Source organism: Cnephaeus nilssonii, assembly GCF_951640355.1.
Source record: "Cnephaeus nilssonii genome assembly, chromosome: 12".
NCBI classification, from domain to species: domain Eukaryota; kingdom Metazoa; phylum Chordata; class Mammalia; order Chiroptera; family Vespertilionidae; genus Cnephaeus; species Cnephaeus nilssonii.
This window is the reverse complement of record NC_137083.1, coordinates 19,146,966-19,165,790: the sequence shown is the minus strand read 5'-3', so window position 1 is coordinate 19,165,790 and position 18,825 is coordinate 19,146,966. Positions and strand designations below refer to the sequence as shown.

Here is an 18,825-nt window from a genome sequence, read left to right as displayed (position 1 = left end):
CACAAGAAACTGACTGCTTTCTTCAAACTGAAGGATCATTATAAAAATGTCTATACTCCTTAGTTTGCCTGATCATAAAATATATATAACTTGGCAAGGATATTAGATAAAACCATCATTCTATAGAAGTCTAAGAATCAAGGGGATTTTATCTAGCCTATTCACTGATTTTTGTGACCTAACAAATTTAGAGGCTATCAAAAATAATTTTACATTACTAAACGAGACCATTATAGTAAAGGAAGATTTATGGATAGGATAGTAATAAAGTTATAGATTAATACATAGAAGTATATAATATTTATACCAACACCATAGTCTACTGTGGGTATAAATTTAACTCTATGCTTTCTACAGATAGAGGATAAAATGTGACAGTAATAAGACTCATAGGTCCAAAAGATAATAAACCATGATACACAGCCAACAGGGATTTATTAGGTAATTGAAGGATCTCCAACAATATATCCTTCTTTGTCAATAGAATGTTTCATGAGATTAAAAAAAACACCTTTTAATTTAGGTTAATAACATAAAGGTGAGTACAAATTTAATGAAAGCAAATCTGTAAGGGACCAACACAAATTGAGCCAAATCTGTCTTGTGTTGGGGTAAAATTTAGAACATAAAGAGTGAGTGGATGGCATGCTAGTCAGGCCATGTTCCCAATGGAATTATTGCAGGTTTTGGTATTGATCTTTGATTGGGTTTAGACAACAGAGGTTTCTGATTGTGATCCAGAAAAAGAATGAAGAATGCCCTTTTTAATGATTTCCATGAAACAAAGAACGTCTGTTTTGGTAATCAGTTGGTAAGGATTAATGGCCTTTTATACAAATTAGGCGGCTTATTAAGAACCTAACCGAATACATTGAAATCCCTTTTTATTTGTTTGGAGGAGGGATGAGGGAAGACCTTCAAGAAATCTACCTTTGTAAACAGTGCTGAGTGCGCTTTCACATCGCAGTAAGCCAACTGTGGTTGTAATCAATTTTGCTGAAATTTTTTTCAAAGAAAGCATTATAAGTACCTGCACACATAAAAAAGTCATAAAAATCTTGATAAAATTCCTACACTACATAAATTTTAAGCAATGTAGTTTTATGATAGTATCCTCAAAATATGCTAGATGCCAACTGCAACCCCAGAGAACAGTGGTTATGTCTGATGTATGGAATCCCTGATGATTACATTTTTATTTTAATTTCAGAGTAGCTGGTTTTAGTCCATTTTTATGGCAATAGGCACCATCAAGAGCAATTGTCTGTGGAAGCCATTTGTAGTGCATGCTTATAAAAGCATGTCATCAGTGCAGAAAAGATGCTTACCTATATAATTTCCCTAACAGGAGAATGCACATCAATGGAATTACTAACCTAAAGTTAATAACAAGTAATAGGGATAAAATGAAAGGCTGAGAAGGGTGTTACAGAAATGTTGAAAATATGGTGTCCTGAAACCTGAAAAGATGTCCTAAAATATCACAAGACTACTTGACCTGGTAGTATATCATTAAGATGCCTCAATTATGCATTAGGGGTATATAGTGAGTTTATATCACTCATTCAACAACCAATTCCTGACCACAGAGTCAAAGCAAAGCAAAAACAAAAAACAAAAACAAAAACACCTCAACAAAACTTGATAGCTTAAGTCTTCATTTTATATTTTCTAGAATGTAACAGATATGATATTTATTGCCACTTTGCAATAACTGAGTCTGAACCTCACCTGCTTTTCTTAGAAAACATTAGCATGACAAACTAATAATTTTTAAGAAAGAAATTGTTATTAAAAAATAAAAAAACAAGTTATATTATTTGTGAGTACTAATAATGTTCATTAAATAAAAGATTACAAATTACAGCAGTGATGGGGTATGAATCATTCCTGGAATATTAATGAGTTTATAAATTGAAAAGCCTCAGAGGCCATCAGTTAAGAGCACATTAAGCAATTTTGTGGACAGAACAACTTTATTAATTTGTCTAATTTATTAGTATTTAAACTGTTAATGGGTTTAATAGACAATGTAATTATTCCATGACTAGAGACCTGGTACATGAAAATTCATGCACTGGAGGGGGGGTCCCTCAGCCCAGCCTCGCCCTCTCACAGTCCGGGAGCCCTCAGGGTCAGGAGGCTAGCCAGCCAATTAGGGCAAGGCGGTGCCCTCATCACACCTCTGCTGCTGCCACTGCTGGCAGCGCAAGCCTCAGCCGGCCCAGGTTACCTGAGCCTCGGGCCAGCCCTGGGCAGCTGATCAGCAGCCATCCGAGGCTTACCTGCGCCTTGGTCAGCCGTGCTTGCCTGAGCCTCAGTCAGTGGGGGTGCAGGAGGACCCGAGACCCCCGTTGGGACTGAGGGGACTCCAGCGGCAGGCACATGGAGCGGCTGGCCCTGGCTGAGGAATGGCAGACACTCTCAATGACATGAGTTATAATTTCCAATTTGTTGGACACCACAGTCAGGCTTCAGCTTTGGGGGAGGGAGGAAGAGAGGGATGGGCAGCTCGTTGGAGGAGCCTGGGCGAGCTGTCAGTCAGTGGGGGGTACAGGAAGACCCGAGGCCACCGGCAGGGCTGAGGGCACTCTGGAGGCAGGCGTGCAGAGCAGCCAACCCTGTCCCTGCTGTGAATGCCGCCATCTTGTGACAGTCAATTTGCATATTACCTCTTTATTATATAGGATAGGAAAGAAAACTTTTATTTCTACTTTATCAGGTGGGGAAATTTTAAAGCAAAGTGTAGGCTGATTAATTAACATGTACAAAATCCCAAAGGCTTTATAGAGGAGGTATACTTAGAGAATTACAAGTAGTTCAAATTATTCTTGATATCTAGTATATAAGCTTATATGTGAGGATTGGGTGGCTTGCTCTAGTTCGAGCCTTGTTTACCATTCTGGAGAGTTTGGATTTCAAACAAGGAATCACTGAAAATGTTTAGATTAATAGAGTTAAGCAGGAAAATATTTTGTTGCATTTTTGAAAGTGGGTACAGGAAGCAGAATGAAGAATCCATGGAAAGGAGGCAATTAGGAAGCATGCTACTAGGACAATCCTGGGGAGCAATTTGTGAGGGTGACCTTTCAGGAGTCACGGTTGGGCTGAAGGAAAGAAAAGGATTAAGAACATTAATATGGGCCACCTAATGATGAATTTGATATTCAAGATGAGGCAGCATTAATGATGAGCCTTAGGTTTCTGGCTTGGGAAAGTAGGGGTTTTAAGGTTCTATTCACAGAGATGAGACAAATAGAAGAAAGTCCCTTTAGGAATTTAGAGAAAGGGTGGGAATGATTAGCTCAGTGCACAAGTTCTGGAGTGGCACTTCCTGGGTTCCAATCCCGAATTGCTACTGCATAGCCATGTGACACGGGAAATTCACTTAACCTCTGTGTCTCAGTTTCCTCATATGTAAAATGAGAATAGTCATAAGATTAATCTTATGATGTCACTGTGAGGATTAAATTAATTCATATATAACATTACCGATAGCTATAACACCTTCATAATGTCAATTGCTACCTCACCCACTCTCATAACCTGACACCAACAACCTTGATTACAATAATCTTTGATTCAACTGTAGTCCACAATATATTATTCCTAATATCCATTACTGTACCTCACTCTTCTTCTCTCATTCCCTCATCTCCCAGCTTATATTTCTTGGTCAGTCCTTATAATCACTCTCATGCATACACTCAACTCCCCGACTACACTCTCCTTTTATTAGATTTGACGAAACACTGTCTCTCTAAGGCTGCACTATGCCTATTCTACTCCTGGAACTGGAATGTGGATGGAGACATGTGACTGAATATGACCATAAATATACTCAGCCAAGCTTACTGATGTTGTTCTAAATTTATAATCATTAACAAGTTACTTCCCCTCAACCAGTTATATTTCCTTGATACATCAAGCTCCCATTTTCCTAGGTGAATGTTGTGTACCTTCTTCCCAGTTCTGAAACTTTTCATCTCTTATACCATATTTGCTCTCAGCCATGACCCAGTTCCTATCTCTCCGAGAAAACTGTAATGTCATACATTTTTTCCATTGTTGCCTCCTCAACAGAGAGGTATGTTATTCGTTTTAATGTAACTCAAAAACTTCTAATAGCTTCCAACTTTATTTTGAGTAAATACCAATGATCTTACCATGTCCTAAACTGCTCTACAGAAGATGAAAATCTTAAGACATCTTTGACCTTCTCTTCTACTATTTTTTCCCCTGCTCACTCAGGCCCCAGTCTCCCTGATGCCCTTCAGATATCTCAGGTTTCTCTTACCTCTGTGTCTTTCCAAGTCCTTCCTTGGAGAGCTCTCTGTCTCTGAAGTTCTCTCCCCACAGAGTCACATGGGAGACCCCCTCATATTCCTCAACTCTTCACTCAGCTGTCTCCTTTCTGAACTCTTTCTTGACCACCTTTTTTAATCATAGCCCCAGCATTTCCTTCTCCCCTTCTCCTGCTTTAATTTTCTTCTTTACATTTAAAATGCAACCAGTATTTTAATATAACTAGGTACTAAATAATGTACTTATTGCATTGTTTATTTCCAATTTCACCCCACTGGAATGAAAATTGTATTAAGGTAAATACTTCATTTAACCTTTTACTATTTCCCTCTATCTATATTTTTGGCACATAATAGACACTCAATAAATACATGTTGAATGAATAAATAAATGTTTGGTATAATAGGTGGTATAGTACATATGCTTAGTAAATAAGTTATTTCAAGTATGTTAAATAAAAATAATACATTGGGCACATAAAACATCATGGGCCCTATAGGTTGCAGGTTTGAGATTCAGAAAAGGAGGATGAACTAAATTAAGTGGGCAATGAAACAAATTAAATAAATAGGATCCCACTGGGAAGAAGTTAAGGGTAGAAAGCTTGTGACATGCAAGGGCAGAGCACAGAAATGCATCAATATAGGGCAGGTTGGAGTCATGAAAGCCTGAAAAGATACTAAAATGAAGCATCCAGAGAAACAGAAGAAGGAGCAGGGGAGTGTTGTATAAGTGAAAGTCAGTGAAAGGTAGAAGTTGAAGGATGAGATGGTCAATAGTGCCTAATACTTCAGCGAAGAGAGTGCCAAGAAAATGATAAAACAGCAAATAATGAGGTACATATCATGATTAAAACTGCAGTAAGATTCAGTGCCTAAAACTAAATCTTCAGAATCAAGTGAACAAACAGCAATAAAAGGGTTTGCAAGATGGATAGAAGAATATTCACATGACACACGTTCTTCACCTTCAATTCTCTCAAAGAAAGAAAGGACAGAGCAACAGAAAGAATCTATCTCATGTTTGACTTTATGTGACCAGGAGTTGGTGTTACGTGGGCCAAAGAAGTAGTCCTGCTCTGGCTCACACAATAGAACTCACAAAGGCAGCTGGATGACAGGAAGACATAATATATTAGTTCTCCGAGTTAAATTCTGAGACCAAGATGCATCTAAACTAGTGAAATTACTCCACTTTTTTTAAAGAGCAAAAATATATAAAAACTCTACAAGTCCTTTCTCTTTAAGAAAATACTATAAAAGTATGCAAACAACACCTACATTCATCTAAAATAAAAACTATTTTTACACGGCTCTCATTAATTTTAATTAATCTTTTTTTACTACAGGATGTCTAATAAATTTTACATGAAGAAAGGAAAGTTAGAATTAGTTATTGCTAGTCTCAGCAATGTGGAGGTATTTTCCTTTGCTTTATATTTGCAGTTTGAGAAAATGAAGAGTTTTTAGTAATTTTTTTAAAGGCCATTTAAAATACAACCAGTATTTTAGAGATAATTATAAAATGAATCATAAGTGGGTGCAAATTGAGTAATTTGATTAATTTCTAAGTTGACCTTTAGAAAAGTATTTGTCTAACGTTTCTTAGTTGTATTTTTATTATATCCAACTGAAGTTGCAGCTACTTAATTTTCATGTGGTTTTTGAAAATGAAAACTGCATATGGATATAAAATAATTTGTTTTGTAAAATAACTGTTTCGCTTCAGAAACAATTTGGATTTTGAAATGTATTATGAACATTATCATTGACTATTTGCTTCTCTTTCTATGAAGGCTTGTTCTTTCCAGAGTTACCTTGTCTTCCTTATCCATTTTTCACTTGCAAATTTAATGCATGAAGTAGTTACTTTTCTGGTAGTTCAATGTATTGTCCACCAATAAAAAAATAAAATACTCCTAATGGCAATGCACAGCTTTCTTCAATGTCTGTGTCCTCATGCGAGGTAGCCTCTGACCCAGATGAGAGACCTCCACATTGCAGATATATAATGTGCATCCCCAGCAAAATTGTCCTTAAGAATAAATTCATTATTCTGGGAAGCTGGATCTATAAACCATGTAAAATGTAGAGGAGTTCTGCCTATACAATTTCTGGTAAGTACAGCATGACTCAGTGTTAAAAGCTGAGTCAGCTTCAGTTAGACACACCTCACTAAAATGTTTACTGCGCCATGAAGGAGAAAGGAAATACAGTGGGGAAAGGTATCTTCACTGAAGCAATGAAGTGTTTTATATCCATACAGTTCTGCCTTGATCAAAGGACAATTAGCTCTGGAAGCGTTTAGTGGTAAGGTCTCCGAGTCAGTCATAGGAACCCCAAGTTAGAGCAACATGATGAGAAGGGAAACTCACCAGAACCACGGGACAGATTGTTGTGGGTGGTAGAATATGGTCCTTCAAAGGTCCGCAGTCACATTCAGGTTTTAGATGAGAAGCGCATTTATTATGCAGCTGGGAAAGGAGAGAGAGGACACGCTCACATTTTGCAGGACAACAGCAAACATAGGTCAGATTATATTTCAACTCAGAAACAGTAAATGCTTTATAGGTACATTAAAAGAATTATAAGAACAAACAAGCAGGATCATAAACAGATGCATATTACATTTGCCCTTATATATATCTACCTTAAATAAACCATGCAGCAACTTTCATGACACAGCCAATATATTTCCTAATTCTCAGAAATGCTTATATTAAAAATGTGCTTTAGGTTTTATACCAAAAAAAGCCCAATTTCTTTGACAAACACACATTATTGTCCATTGAAGTTCTTCCTTAGCATAATCTTGCAACCACTGTGCACTGTGGATGCTTTTTTTTTTTTTTTTTGACCCTCCTGTTTTCTCAAAGTCATTCGAAAGTGCACTGCTCAGTATGGGGCATAATTGATCCCATCATTAGTTTTAACTTTGTAATTCAATATGTAAATGTAACCAGAGATTCATCTCAGTAGGAGCAGGATATAAATATAAGAAGATGATTATCATTATAAAAATGTACCTTTATACTGTATTTATCAGCTCTACATTAATCTAGTGCATAATCATACAATGTGGTACTTAGTTTTCAACATATATAAACCTAAACAGATACTTGAATCAATGTTGGTCATACGTTTAAATTGAAATGTTATAACATAGTACATTAAATAATGATTATGCTAAAAAATTGAGGCAGTAGGTTTTATTGGAATCGTACAGATTTGCTAAAGTAACAGTTGTTTATTTAAATGCATCTAGGGACTTCTCCTGTCCCATTCCATATCAATTTAATGTGAAATATTATAATTTAAAAATTATATATGTTAAAAAAGACTTAAAAATAAATAACATGTCTTATTCAAAACAAACAAAAAAGAAACGATGTACATCTTATTGCTGTTTTGAATCAAAAGCTCCCCTTTTTAAGTCACGGTTAAATTAAATTTCACAATAAACTTACCTCTGTAACAGTTACTTAGCAACCCAGGATAGGAGTATAAAGAGTGCTGACTTACTGTGGGTGATGACAGAACTCTACGGAACGGGTAGTTCTATGTCCCTCAACCTAAAAAGTCTTCTATACTAACTCCCTGCCTTGGAGTTAAGGCTACTTGTACTGTAGCCAAGCACATCTGGCTGCATTATCTGAAATAAAAGTACCTTTACACATCCATCCATAATTAGCAGCTCTGCTTGTCAGCAGCATGTTAACTCCTTATAAAAAAAAGTGGTCTAATCTAATCAGGAACTGCTGATCTTTGTCAAGAGGCAAGAGATGTTGAAGATAAAGAAGCAGTTGAAGCCACAGGAAAAAAACAGGGCTAATTAAATGAACACTGATTTGGAAAATGCATATTTTCTTCAAAATAAAATTAGTGACTGGCTTAAATGTATTATTAACTTACTGTACTTAGTCAGTTTTCTTAGACTAAATCATGGCCCTGGAATTTGGGATTTAGAGATAATGGATTACCAAGTGTTATGGGTTGAATTAGATCCCCCAGATTAGATATGTTGAAATCCTCATTCCTGGTACCTATGAATGCGTTCAAGTTCAGATGAAGTTACACTGGATTCGTTTGAGCTCTAATCCAATGACTGGTATCCTTGTGGAAAAAGAGAAATCTGGACACAGAGAGACAGCCATGGAGGGAAGAAGGCCATGGGACAACAGAGTTCGGGATTTGGTGATGAAGCTGCAAACTGAGGAATAACAAGGATTGCCATCAACCACCACAACCAGGAAGAGAGAGACAAGGAAGAGTCCTACCCTACAGCCTTCAGAGGGAGCATGGTCCAGCTGACATCTGATATTGGATTTCTAGCCTCCAGAACAATGAGAGAATGAGGCTACCTCATGCATTTTGGAGTATTTTGGTATGGTAGTCCTAGGAAACAAGCATGCCCATCAGTGTGAAAACTGAACCCAAACCAAGGACAGACAATGTGTCTTCAGGCTCTTAAGTACCAGGGTTTCCCAGAGAAAAAGCTTTCGCTTTCTGAACCTGCACAACCTCTCTAACACTGAGAATGCAGACTCTAAGAAGCTCTTATAGATAGCAGGATCCAAGATAAAATTTATTGTGTGCACACGGTGAGAGAGTACTGATTTTTCATCTTGGCTGCAGTTTCCAGTGACTCTGAAGGACAGAGGGGCAGGGCCCTTTGAACATCTTGCCGGCATTGACCACACATGACCTGTTATAACAGGATTTTTCTGTTTTCATTTCCTTAACTGGCTAGATTTGCTGAAGATAGAATTCAGTTCAAAGAGCCTATCTTTAAAACTACAAGATGGCAAAATAGAGTAACATCAAGAAATCAGAGGTACGTACTTAAAGGAGGTGTTAAAATGGGTTTATATCTTTAAAAATTTGTCTCAACTTACTTGCATAGCTGAAGTATATTTGTATATTGCAAGATTGCTTTAAAATCTGAATTTAAGTTATATATGTACAGTACACATTAACAGTAAGAAGAGTAGCATTATCAGTCATTACATTTAACTTAGAGAGGGCCTCCTCTAAATTAAGCATTCCATCAAGAACTTTGGGTGATTAGGGAAATAACGTGTATATTGGACCCGAGCTGGATCAGATGGTAGTCCAGCAGTGTAGATAATGTCAGCATGCAGACATATAACCACTGGAGAGCATCTCAGCCTTTCCTTTTGGTGTGGATTAAAAGTACAGACAGTATTCAGAAAAAAAAAAAGAAATAGTATGTCAAGGAAATGTTCAAGAAAGTTATAGAATTTAATATGCTCTTGAGATGTAAAAAATTTAAAGTGGGTACACTGAAGGGATTAGAGTAAGCACAATATCAGGTAGCGGGGGAGCATGGCCTTCCCAAGGGACTGTCAACCAATATGCAGAGCTACCGAAGGGGACCATAGAAGTGAACAGTATATACGCCACATGCCTTAGGTTAGGGTCTGATATTTGAGGAACTGAAAAGCAGGTCAGGAAAGGAGGTGAGGGTTGCATTTATGATCAAAGAACTAGTAGAGGTTGCTGAAGGTGGCATATGATAATAAACTAGTATTTTCAGAAAATGATTCTGGAGGTGATAAGCAGCCTGCATTATAGGAAAAGTACCTTCTGTTAAGGAAATAAGCCAAGAGATTCAGATCTAATCTAGTTAAGAGGTGCTAAGAGCTTGCACTTGGGCTGTGAACGATGGAGACAAAAACTGTAATCTGAGAGAGAGAGAGAGATATTTTAAGGAGAAAATTTCAAGTCTCAGTGATGGGTTTGCTACAGGAGATAAAGGTGAAAGACAAGAATAAAATAGATTTCTAACTCTATTTCCAATGTCTAGAAGCATGATGATACCATGTCTGATAGAGTTAGAATAGTTGCTATCAGCTTCATCTAGGATTTGGTGAGAATCGGGATCACATGGTTCTGGATGTTTTCAGAACTGGAACTGCTGTACCAACTTTGACTGGGCAACCACAGACAGATCCCTCCAGAGAAATGGCATGAGTAATATTCATGCAGTGTCTTCTGAGAGCCAGGAGTTGGGTTTTGTGACCCTACATAATATTTTACCTAGGTTTCACTATGATAATAATTGTCAATTACTGAGCACTTACTATATATGAGGTTCTGTCCTAAACACATATACTTATTGAATTATTATTAACAATACTACAATATAGATATCATTAACTCTATTTTACAAATTAGGAAATGACCCAAAACCTTTATATACCTGGCCCAAGATTACACAGCTACTATCTTATTAGTTGGAGAATGACCATCTTAGTAATCTGATCAGTCTGACTTCAAAAACTCAAGCCATTTCCAAAGGTAATATATAAAAGAAAGTAATAGCATTTGGAAAACCCTGAAATGAAGTCAACTTCCATTCTCTGTTTCTCTCTGCAATCTATTCCTCCTGGACTTCATTCAGATAGGCTTTCTTAAAGCTCCACATCGATGGTGCCATATTCCATCAATGTCACAACTCCTGCTAGCTCTTTGCTACATGAATAGCACTTTCTGGGATGTATGAAGACATAAGAAAGAAGATTCAGTTTGTTTAAAGGCAATCGGTAGTAGTAGGTGAGCATCAGTCAAGAGCAAATCAACTTGACACTAAAAATTTTCACACCGTGGTTAAAGAAGAAAGTATGAATTATACTAAATATATAAATGGTCTTAGTAAATTATTCTGTTTAACCGTGGTACAAAATCAATATATTAATTAGTTCTTATAATTGCTTCAAATAAAAAATCCAAAAGTACTCAGAGGCTACTTTTGATAAGGTTTTATATTTTTCTGAATATATGAGAACTCTCTTATTTTTTAGTGTGATTCTTGTTTCACAACCCAAATACCCATGGGACCCTGGAGACCAAGGTTTACAGCAAATAAGCTTGAGGTGAGCCGGAAGCCTCACGATGGAAACAACTTAGTAAGAGGACGGCCATTTTTTCTGATTCTGCCTTAAACCACAGTGCTCGTGGTGGGCTTATTTCCTGAGTGAACTGAGAGATATAAAGATATTTATAGTTTAGACCAAGGATGTCAAACTCACGGCCCGTGGTCCACATGCAGCCCACAATGAATATTTTTGCAGCCCAGCCAATAAAACAGTATGTAAGAAACGTTGTAATAAAAAATTCATAACTTAATTTTTACAATATCCTGTTGTACATAATTATTAATAACGAACTACAATGTTCGCTAATGACTGATTACTATAATTGTGTTGCATTCATTTCCCTTACGCACAGGTGCACCATTTCTCTCCACTAATACCAGCAGTGAATATTTTAGCAGCCAATTGAATTGCCACGTCATTAGTCCTGTACTGATTTATTTGGTGTAAGCAACAGGGAATATTTCGCTTTTGGAGAACAAGAAAAAATAGGTTTATTTGCGTTACACTTATTAATTTGTGCAATTATTCAGTGTCTGATAAGTTAATGTTCAAGAAAAAATATTAATTTTTATTAAAATGTTCTATTATTTTATGTTAACGATTACTCATTTATTTCAGCCCTTTGCATTCAGCATGTCTCTATCAAAATAAACCTACGTTTCTATGAAAATTGAAGCTTTTGTCTTTTTTTGCGGTACACACAAATTTAAACCTTGTTTATTTGGCCCGCGTTAGCCTTTGAGTTTGACATGCTTGGTTTAGACTGTGTTCTGCCATAGTGAACAAATAAAATTATCTTCATGTACACATTGATCTTTAGTTAAGAATAAGATGTTAGGGCCTGTTGTCTGAACTGATTTAAACATAAAAATCCATAGATTTTTAAAAAGTAAAGCTTATTCGGAAGTAGAACTCTTCCATCTTGTAAAAAAAAAAAAGGGCCTAATTTCTTGCAAGGTTAGGGCCAGGATCAAGACCAAATATAAATGACTAACTGGTAAATGATTGAGCTAGAAATGTAGATTTTGGAGTCATAGATGAAAGAAGCTGTTAACACAAAAGAAATAAAATGAGAAAAACAAAATGGAATAAAAAACGAAAATAATTTCAAAATGCCGTATCAGTAGGGAACCACTAGTAATGGGAACTTTGCAGAGAATGATTCCCATAGAATGGAGAGGGTGAATAATATACTTCATAATGATTAAATGCAGACAGGCGTCAAATAAAAAAAATTCTGAAAGCTCTAAAGCTTTGCTATTAGTAGAGGTAGCAATGCATATTTTTAGTGTTCAAGCTGAGTACACATTTAAAACACTTTTTTTTCAGGAAAAGAAAAGGAATAAACTTAAGACAAGACATTTGAAATTTATGAAGAATGAGAAAATAACTTGAAATAAAAAGAAGAAATAAATTCTGATATTCTCTAGTTTCAGTTTCTGTTGAAAATGTAACTAGGAAAAAAGTAACTAGTGAAAGATGCAGTATACAGGAAAAATATGAGGAGCAGGCTCCTATAAAATCTATATATTTCACAGAGTTATAAGAAAAAAATGACCATTTTTAATATGCATAATTTTTAAAAAAATAAAATCTTGGTTTTCTTAAAACTGAGGACTCAGCATGTTTGAGTAATTCTTATGTGTAATTTAAATCATTGTTGGACACCCTATTATAATAATTAAACACTTCAAAAAATAAAACTGTTTTTCATAATTGAGGAGGTTTCAAATGTAAATACAATTTAGTATCTGAAAACAATGTGTTCACTTTTAAAAAGTATTTAATTTTATTTTTGAAAAGCAAGTCACAGTTTGTCTCATTAACCTATGTGTATCTGTGTGTATTTAAGAATAAAACATTTAAATGGGGTGGAGGGGGAGAAGGACACTACAGAGGAACTCATTTGCTTAACTGAGAGCTCCTACCTGTTTCATTCCCACAAAAGCAAGAACAATTTGTCCTATAACAAGAGAACTCAAACACTAGCTAGAAACAAAACAAAACAAAACCAATTGGAAAAAAAATACACCCAGTCCTATAAATAATTTTTTATTATGTTGTCAAAAATGGCTATTCTTGAAAATGGCCTTCTAATTAATTTCCAGAAAATAAAGATGAAACACTAGCGGTACCATCTAACAACTGTATTTATTCCAGAAGTTATTTGAAGTTGGCTTTAACAATCATGTAAACCAGGTGAAGTCCTAAAGTTTTCCAGGAAAGACCAATTTGCCTCTTCTTTTTCTATTGTCAATACCATAAATGAATTTACCTGTACATCTCTTATCTTTCATTTTATGATTGAACTAAGGGAACAGCATAACAGCATGTTGTAAAGAAGGGATAAGTGAGTTCTTAGAAGCATCAATAACTAAATATGAACCCAGTTGCCTCTCTACTTAGTCATGTGGTCAAGGTCAATTTGCTTAGCTTTCCTTGACCTTAGTATCTTTACTATATAATTAAGCTTTGCACCACACCGTTCACTCTTCTACCCTTTTCAAATCCAGAGATTATGAGGTTAACATGAATTTACATATGTAAAACAGAAAAGTCTACCAAAATAGGGTTGTGGAGGGGAGGGGAGATGAACTCTATCCAATCAGGATCCCATGCTCATTGCCCACACCTGGCTGTGGCTCCACAGAGCACAATTTGCAAAGTGTCTGATAGTATTAACTTCTGAGGTTGTCACTAGCTCTAAAATTCTGGATTCTATGAGGACAAATCTGACTCCAAACCTTTTCCCTTTGGGAGCCAGATGAAATAATGCTTAGTCTGTATTCAGGGTGCTCTTCCAGGGTCAGACCCTTGGAGCGTTGAGATACAGTCTTCAAAGTGAGTGGATTCTAGTGAGTGGATGTGTTGTCCAGTGTTACTCACTGTGATATGACACCAAACACAATGCAGTCCTGTCAGGCCCTGGTAACATTTGACAGTTTTATGGCACTTATCACACTTGGTTGGGCAGTTGCCTTCAACCCAATAATGGTGCATGACCTAGAACAGAACAAGAATGTGATGGTAAGAGGAGACTTCCATTAACCATAAAGACCACCCTCAGGAAGCCAGCCCTGCCACACACTTACATCAGTGTTCTTCTTGGACTTCACATAGGTCTTGATGCAAGAAGGAGGCGCTCTGGCCACACAGCGCTCGTGCACTGTGTACTTGCAAACTGCAAAGAAACATGGACACAGATTCAGAGCTCATCCTGGTCCTGGTTGCCGTTTTATAGGGAAAGAATGACATTAACAGAATCTCATTTCATATCCACTGCTCCCTAATCAATCCAATCAGCCACATCAAGGAAAAGTCCAAGTGGACTGTTTTGACCATGGAATACAAAAGACCAATTAGCACAGGAAATATTATGCATGTGAAAAACCAAGACTCCTCTATCATGGCATAGCAGGAAATGCTTAATGAAATCAGAACTCCCTCAAATTTTTCACAATAACCTCCAGATGACAAAATATATATATATATATTAAATACAAATTGATGACTGCCAAATGTCTTGGTGTCATTTGCTAGAAAAAGAGATCTATATTTTACGAAGTATAGGCATGAGAGCAGCTGGCAGTCATGGGAATAAAAGCCCATGAGTTTATACTATTTCATCTATCGATTTATCTGAACCTTAAATGGCTGATTAGTCTATTTCCAGACAATAGATTTCATCATACAAGCCAGGCCTTTAGAGACAGTCCATCCCTCCTCGTTTATCCTCATGGCATTGTTTGTCCAGAAGGAACAGCCTTTGTGAGGCAGCATGTTATAAACACACATACACAAATGCAAAGAAAATGCATATTTATATGCAAATATGCATCAATACACATCAAAACATATCTATGTGTATGTACACATGTAAATTGTGACATAAAACCAAGACATATATTTCATTGACATCTTCAAACTATTTCCTGGCTTGGTTATGAAAATAACTTAGGGCTATATACAGATGTTCTTTTAATAAAAGAACAACTAAGAGTTCTAAATGTACAAATGTATGGAATAAAAATTAAATAAAAACAACCATGTAGCCCTATTAACAAAACAGACACAAACAACCACTGCATAAAATTAAAACAAAAAAAAGGCTAATCCACATAATATTTATATAGGAAAACTTTTCCATTTTATCCACATTTGCAACACTGAGGAAGAAAGCACACTCTCTTCTCTTTTTGTCTTCCATATGGACAATAATATGAAAGGTACTGCATTTGCCACACTAATCACTTAAAATTTGTGAGCAAAAATTCTCACCTTAACATCTCTCACCTTATTTGAAAGTTATTGTGTTTCCTATGCTCCCATCAATAAAATCTACCATGAAAAATAATTTTCCTTAAAAATACTAGAACTTTAAAACAAAGTACTTCCCCTGTACATGGAGAATGTTCTAGTGAAACACGCCTTTCAAATGGAACCACCATTTAGAAGCTGGAGTCAACACCTGACAATTTCATGTAACTTATTAAAATCCTTAAATAAGAAAACACTAAAACGTGGCCCTGGACCATGTTTTTTAATGTGAGATAATACATCTGAGAGAAAGTCTCAAATTCTCAAATATACTATTAAAGAAACTGCTTGCTAAAAATAATACCTGAAAATGACATATTGTATGGAAGCCAAGTAAGAGATTAGATTTAATATAAACACACAAAAACGGCATGTGTTTAATAAACTTGACAGTTCCATAGCTGAAAAGGGTGTGGATGGACAAATCACCTGACCAAGACAACTTCACACTTAGGTGAGGAGGACACAGCATACCCTCTGTTTTAACAGAGGCATCAGGGGATGTAGAAGTTTCTCAGACATACATGGTGCAGATTTAAAAACTCTTAAGTGACTTATAAATTAATTTTAAAGTAAACTATTAGAAAATTCTATTGGGCATGACTCACTTAATAGAATACAATTAAAACTGAAAAAAATAAATGTACTGAACTGAAAATAACACCCACAACTCATGAGCTGGCAAGGCTTTGGGTTCCAATAACCATTAATCACATAGGAAGTTTCCTCACAATAGCATTAAAAATAATGTGCCTACGTTGTAAGGTTAGTTTGTATTTCTTGTGATTTCTTAATTTGAATGCAAAGTGAATCAATTAATTTACCTGCTTTTTAAAAAGACCTGAAGGAGCTGACTCATTATGAGAAATCAATGGAAATAAGGTGGCTAACTTAGAAAGAAAAAAGAGGGTAAAGAAATGAAAAGGATAGATCTGAAATAGATATAAATAAGAGAAACTTATGGAAATTTTTATAGTCATTCTCAGTAGAAATGGAAACAATGAGTAAATTAAACTACAGGGGAAAGTATATGGCTAATGAACTGGAAAATGTCCTTAGCTTTTTTCTAAGTGAGGGTTTTCTAAAACTGAAGGAAGTTAAAAGGAGAGTGGCCTCAACATCCAGAAGTACACCGCAGGGAAGTATAAATCATAGTTCCAGGAAGGATCAGGCTCGTTCCCTAGGTCTCCATCTACAAATGGGACACTTCCATGCATCTCCACCTTCCTCGCTGGAGGTGATGACGTCCAGGTGGAACCACATACTCACAGGAGCAGCAGAGGCCCTGCTTGCCCACCCCGATCAGCATGTTCAGGCAGAGGTTGCAGTAGGCAGGTTTGTTAAAGTGCTTGAGTCTCCACACATGCTGTCCATCATCTTTCACGTTCTGCCCGGGACGTAAGAGAAACAGATTGCACTTAATGAAATAAACAGTGGAATATGTAACTGCCAATAAAATTCAGAGCTGGACTGAAGCACTCGAAGACAATCTGTTATTTCATCCCTGACTTTCTCCAAGGTCGCCACTGAGTCTAGAAAACCACATGTGCGCTAGTGGAATGAGATCCTGCTAACAAATCTCGGATGCTATAGCAACCCACACGTTTTTGTCTAATGTCAGCGGTTCAACAGCATGTCCCAAACTGTCATGATGACCTACCAAACGGAGGGATGTGTCTGCCTCGACTCGGAATACTTTCTCCTTAGTACAATCCCATAAACAAATAAATGAATAAAGAAAGAGAAGTGAGTGAAAGAACCTCACAAATGAAAGCTTGGAAAGAAAATGTTAACACTGGCTTAGTAGTTGGAATATGCAAATTTTATGTCCGTGGTTAGATCTTGTCAGAAGGCTGAAGGATGGGATAAGGAATAACACTTAACGGTCAGTTATTTGTGCTAGTCTAAGGCTATTCTAAGGAATTCCCTACATGTTATAGTTTATATTAGTATATTTTTGTATGTCTCCAAGAGTAAATTTTTTAAATTTAACTTTTTAAGACTTAAATTACATAATCACTGTTTCCTCTTTTTTTAAATAAAATATAAATAATTGTAATCTCATAGGAAGGTAGTAAAATATTAAAACTGTATTACTGTATTTATTTACAATAATCACTATAGTTATTTGCCACAATAAAACCTTAAGTTTATATTAATTCACATTTTAGCAAAACAACTGCAATTATTATTTATTCTTCTAAGTAAAACACTATATAATATCATAAAATCTACTTCACTTAATAGGTATTTAATCACATCTGGACTGTTCAAGATTAAAGTAAAATGAAATGATGATGCTTATGAATGTCCTGAACTCCTATGAGAAGTTTAAATGTACTAAGCAAAGTTATTACACATCGTTACTTTTGTTAACATTATTTTCTCATAATATCTAGTCTTTATGTATCATCCACCAAACTGTATTAAATTCAACTAATTTTAGATATCATTTATTGGTATTATATCAAAACCTTTACAGGTCATTAAGTGGCCAAGTTGTAGTAAATAAATATTAAGAAATACATTAACCTAATAAATTTTTGAGTACCTACTATGTGCTGGGGCACATACTAACTCTCTAGCAGTGGGATAATATAAGCATGTCCAGATCATCTTATTTCTCTTGATTAAAAAATATTAATAATGTTTCCTAGCCACTTTTTCTTATTTCCAGTGAAGAGACACATCACCACATTGGTTGAACCAGATTAGATCCATAATAATTAGATCTCAGATTAGAACCAGAAATGTCAAATTTGCATCAGAATATGAAACATTAGTGGAACTGCTTCCTGGGAGATGATGCTCCATGGGCCTCTTAAATTTCTGTACATTTTGTAAGCAGAAGAACTGTCTTTTTTTTCCCAGACTATCTTTGCAAACAGCTTTAAACAAGGAGTTGTGTGTCCCTCCAGAGCAGAGGGTGGGTTGAAATAAAATTAACATCTCATCCATCTCAGCAAAGTTTAAGCAGGTTTATTTCCTGCACAATATAAAAAAAAACTTAGTTTCCCTAAGACGTGGTTCCAAGCTCTGATGGTCTACACAGGAATTAACTTGGGCCGGACTCTGTCACCCTTCTGACACTTCTTGGGCCCAGAGGACTGGCTCAGGCAAGAAGCCCCTGCTTGCTTCGCTGTGAGCTAACACGTCCTTAGTCTCTGACCCAGGAGTTTCATGTCCTCTGTTAGCATCCAGAATGAAACGGGCAAGCTTACTGGTGAACTTGCAAGGAGGCTAAAATTTCAGACCCCTCCCAGCTCTTGACAATGCTGATTCATGGTTCTGACAAAGAAGAATCA

At 36.2% G+C, this 18,825-nt stretch overlaps 1 protein-coding gene across 6 annotated transcripts in view; it reads right to left on the bottom strand.

Annotated features, from left to right (window-relative positions):
* Positions 1–18,825, bottom strand: part of DGKB (diacylglycerol kinase beta) — a gene marked incomplete at both ends in the record, with an annotated part of 464,423 nt that overhangs the window by 349,830 nt on the left and 95,768 nt on the right. For 5 of the 6 annotated variants that reach the window (XM_079785454.1, XM_079785452.1, XM_079785455.1 and 2 more), the window contains 4 exons: positions 6,680–6,778; positions 14,090–14,206; positions 14,296–14,384; positions 16,790–16,907. In XM_079785454.1, the coding sequence (XP_079641580.1) occupies positions 6,680–6,778; positions 14,090–14,206; positions 14,296–14,384; positions 16,790–16,907 (423 nt within the window). Of the gene's footprint in view, positions 1–6,642; positions 6,779–14,089; positions 14,207–14,295; positions 14,385–16,789; positions 16,908–18,825 lie in introns of all 6 variants that reach the window. The other variant, XM_079785451.1, reaches the window with a different exon arrangement.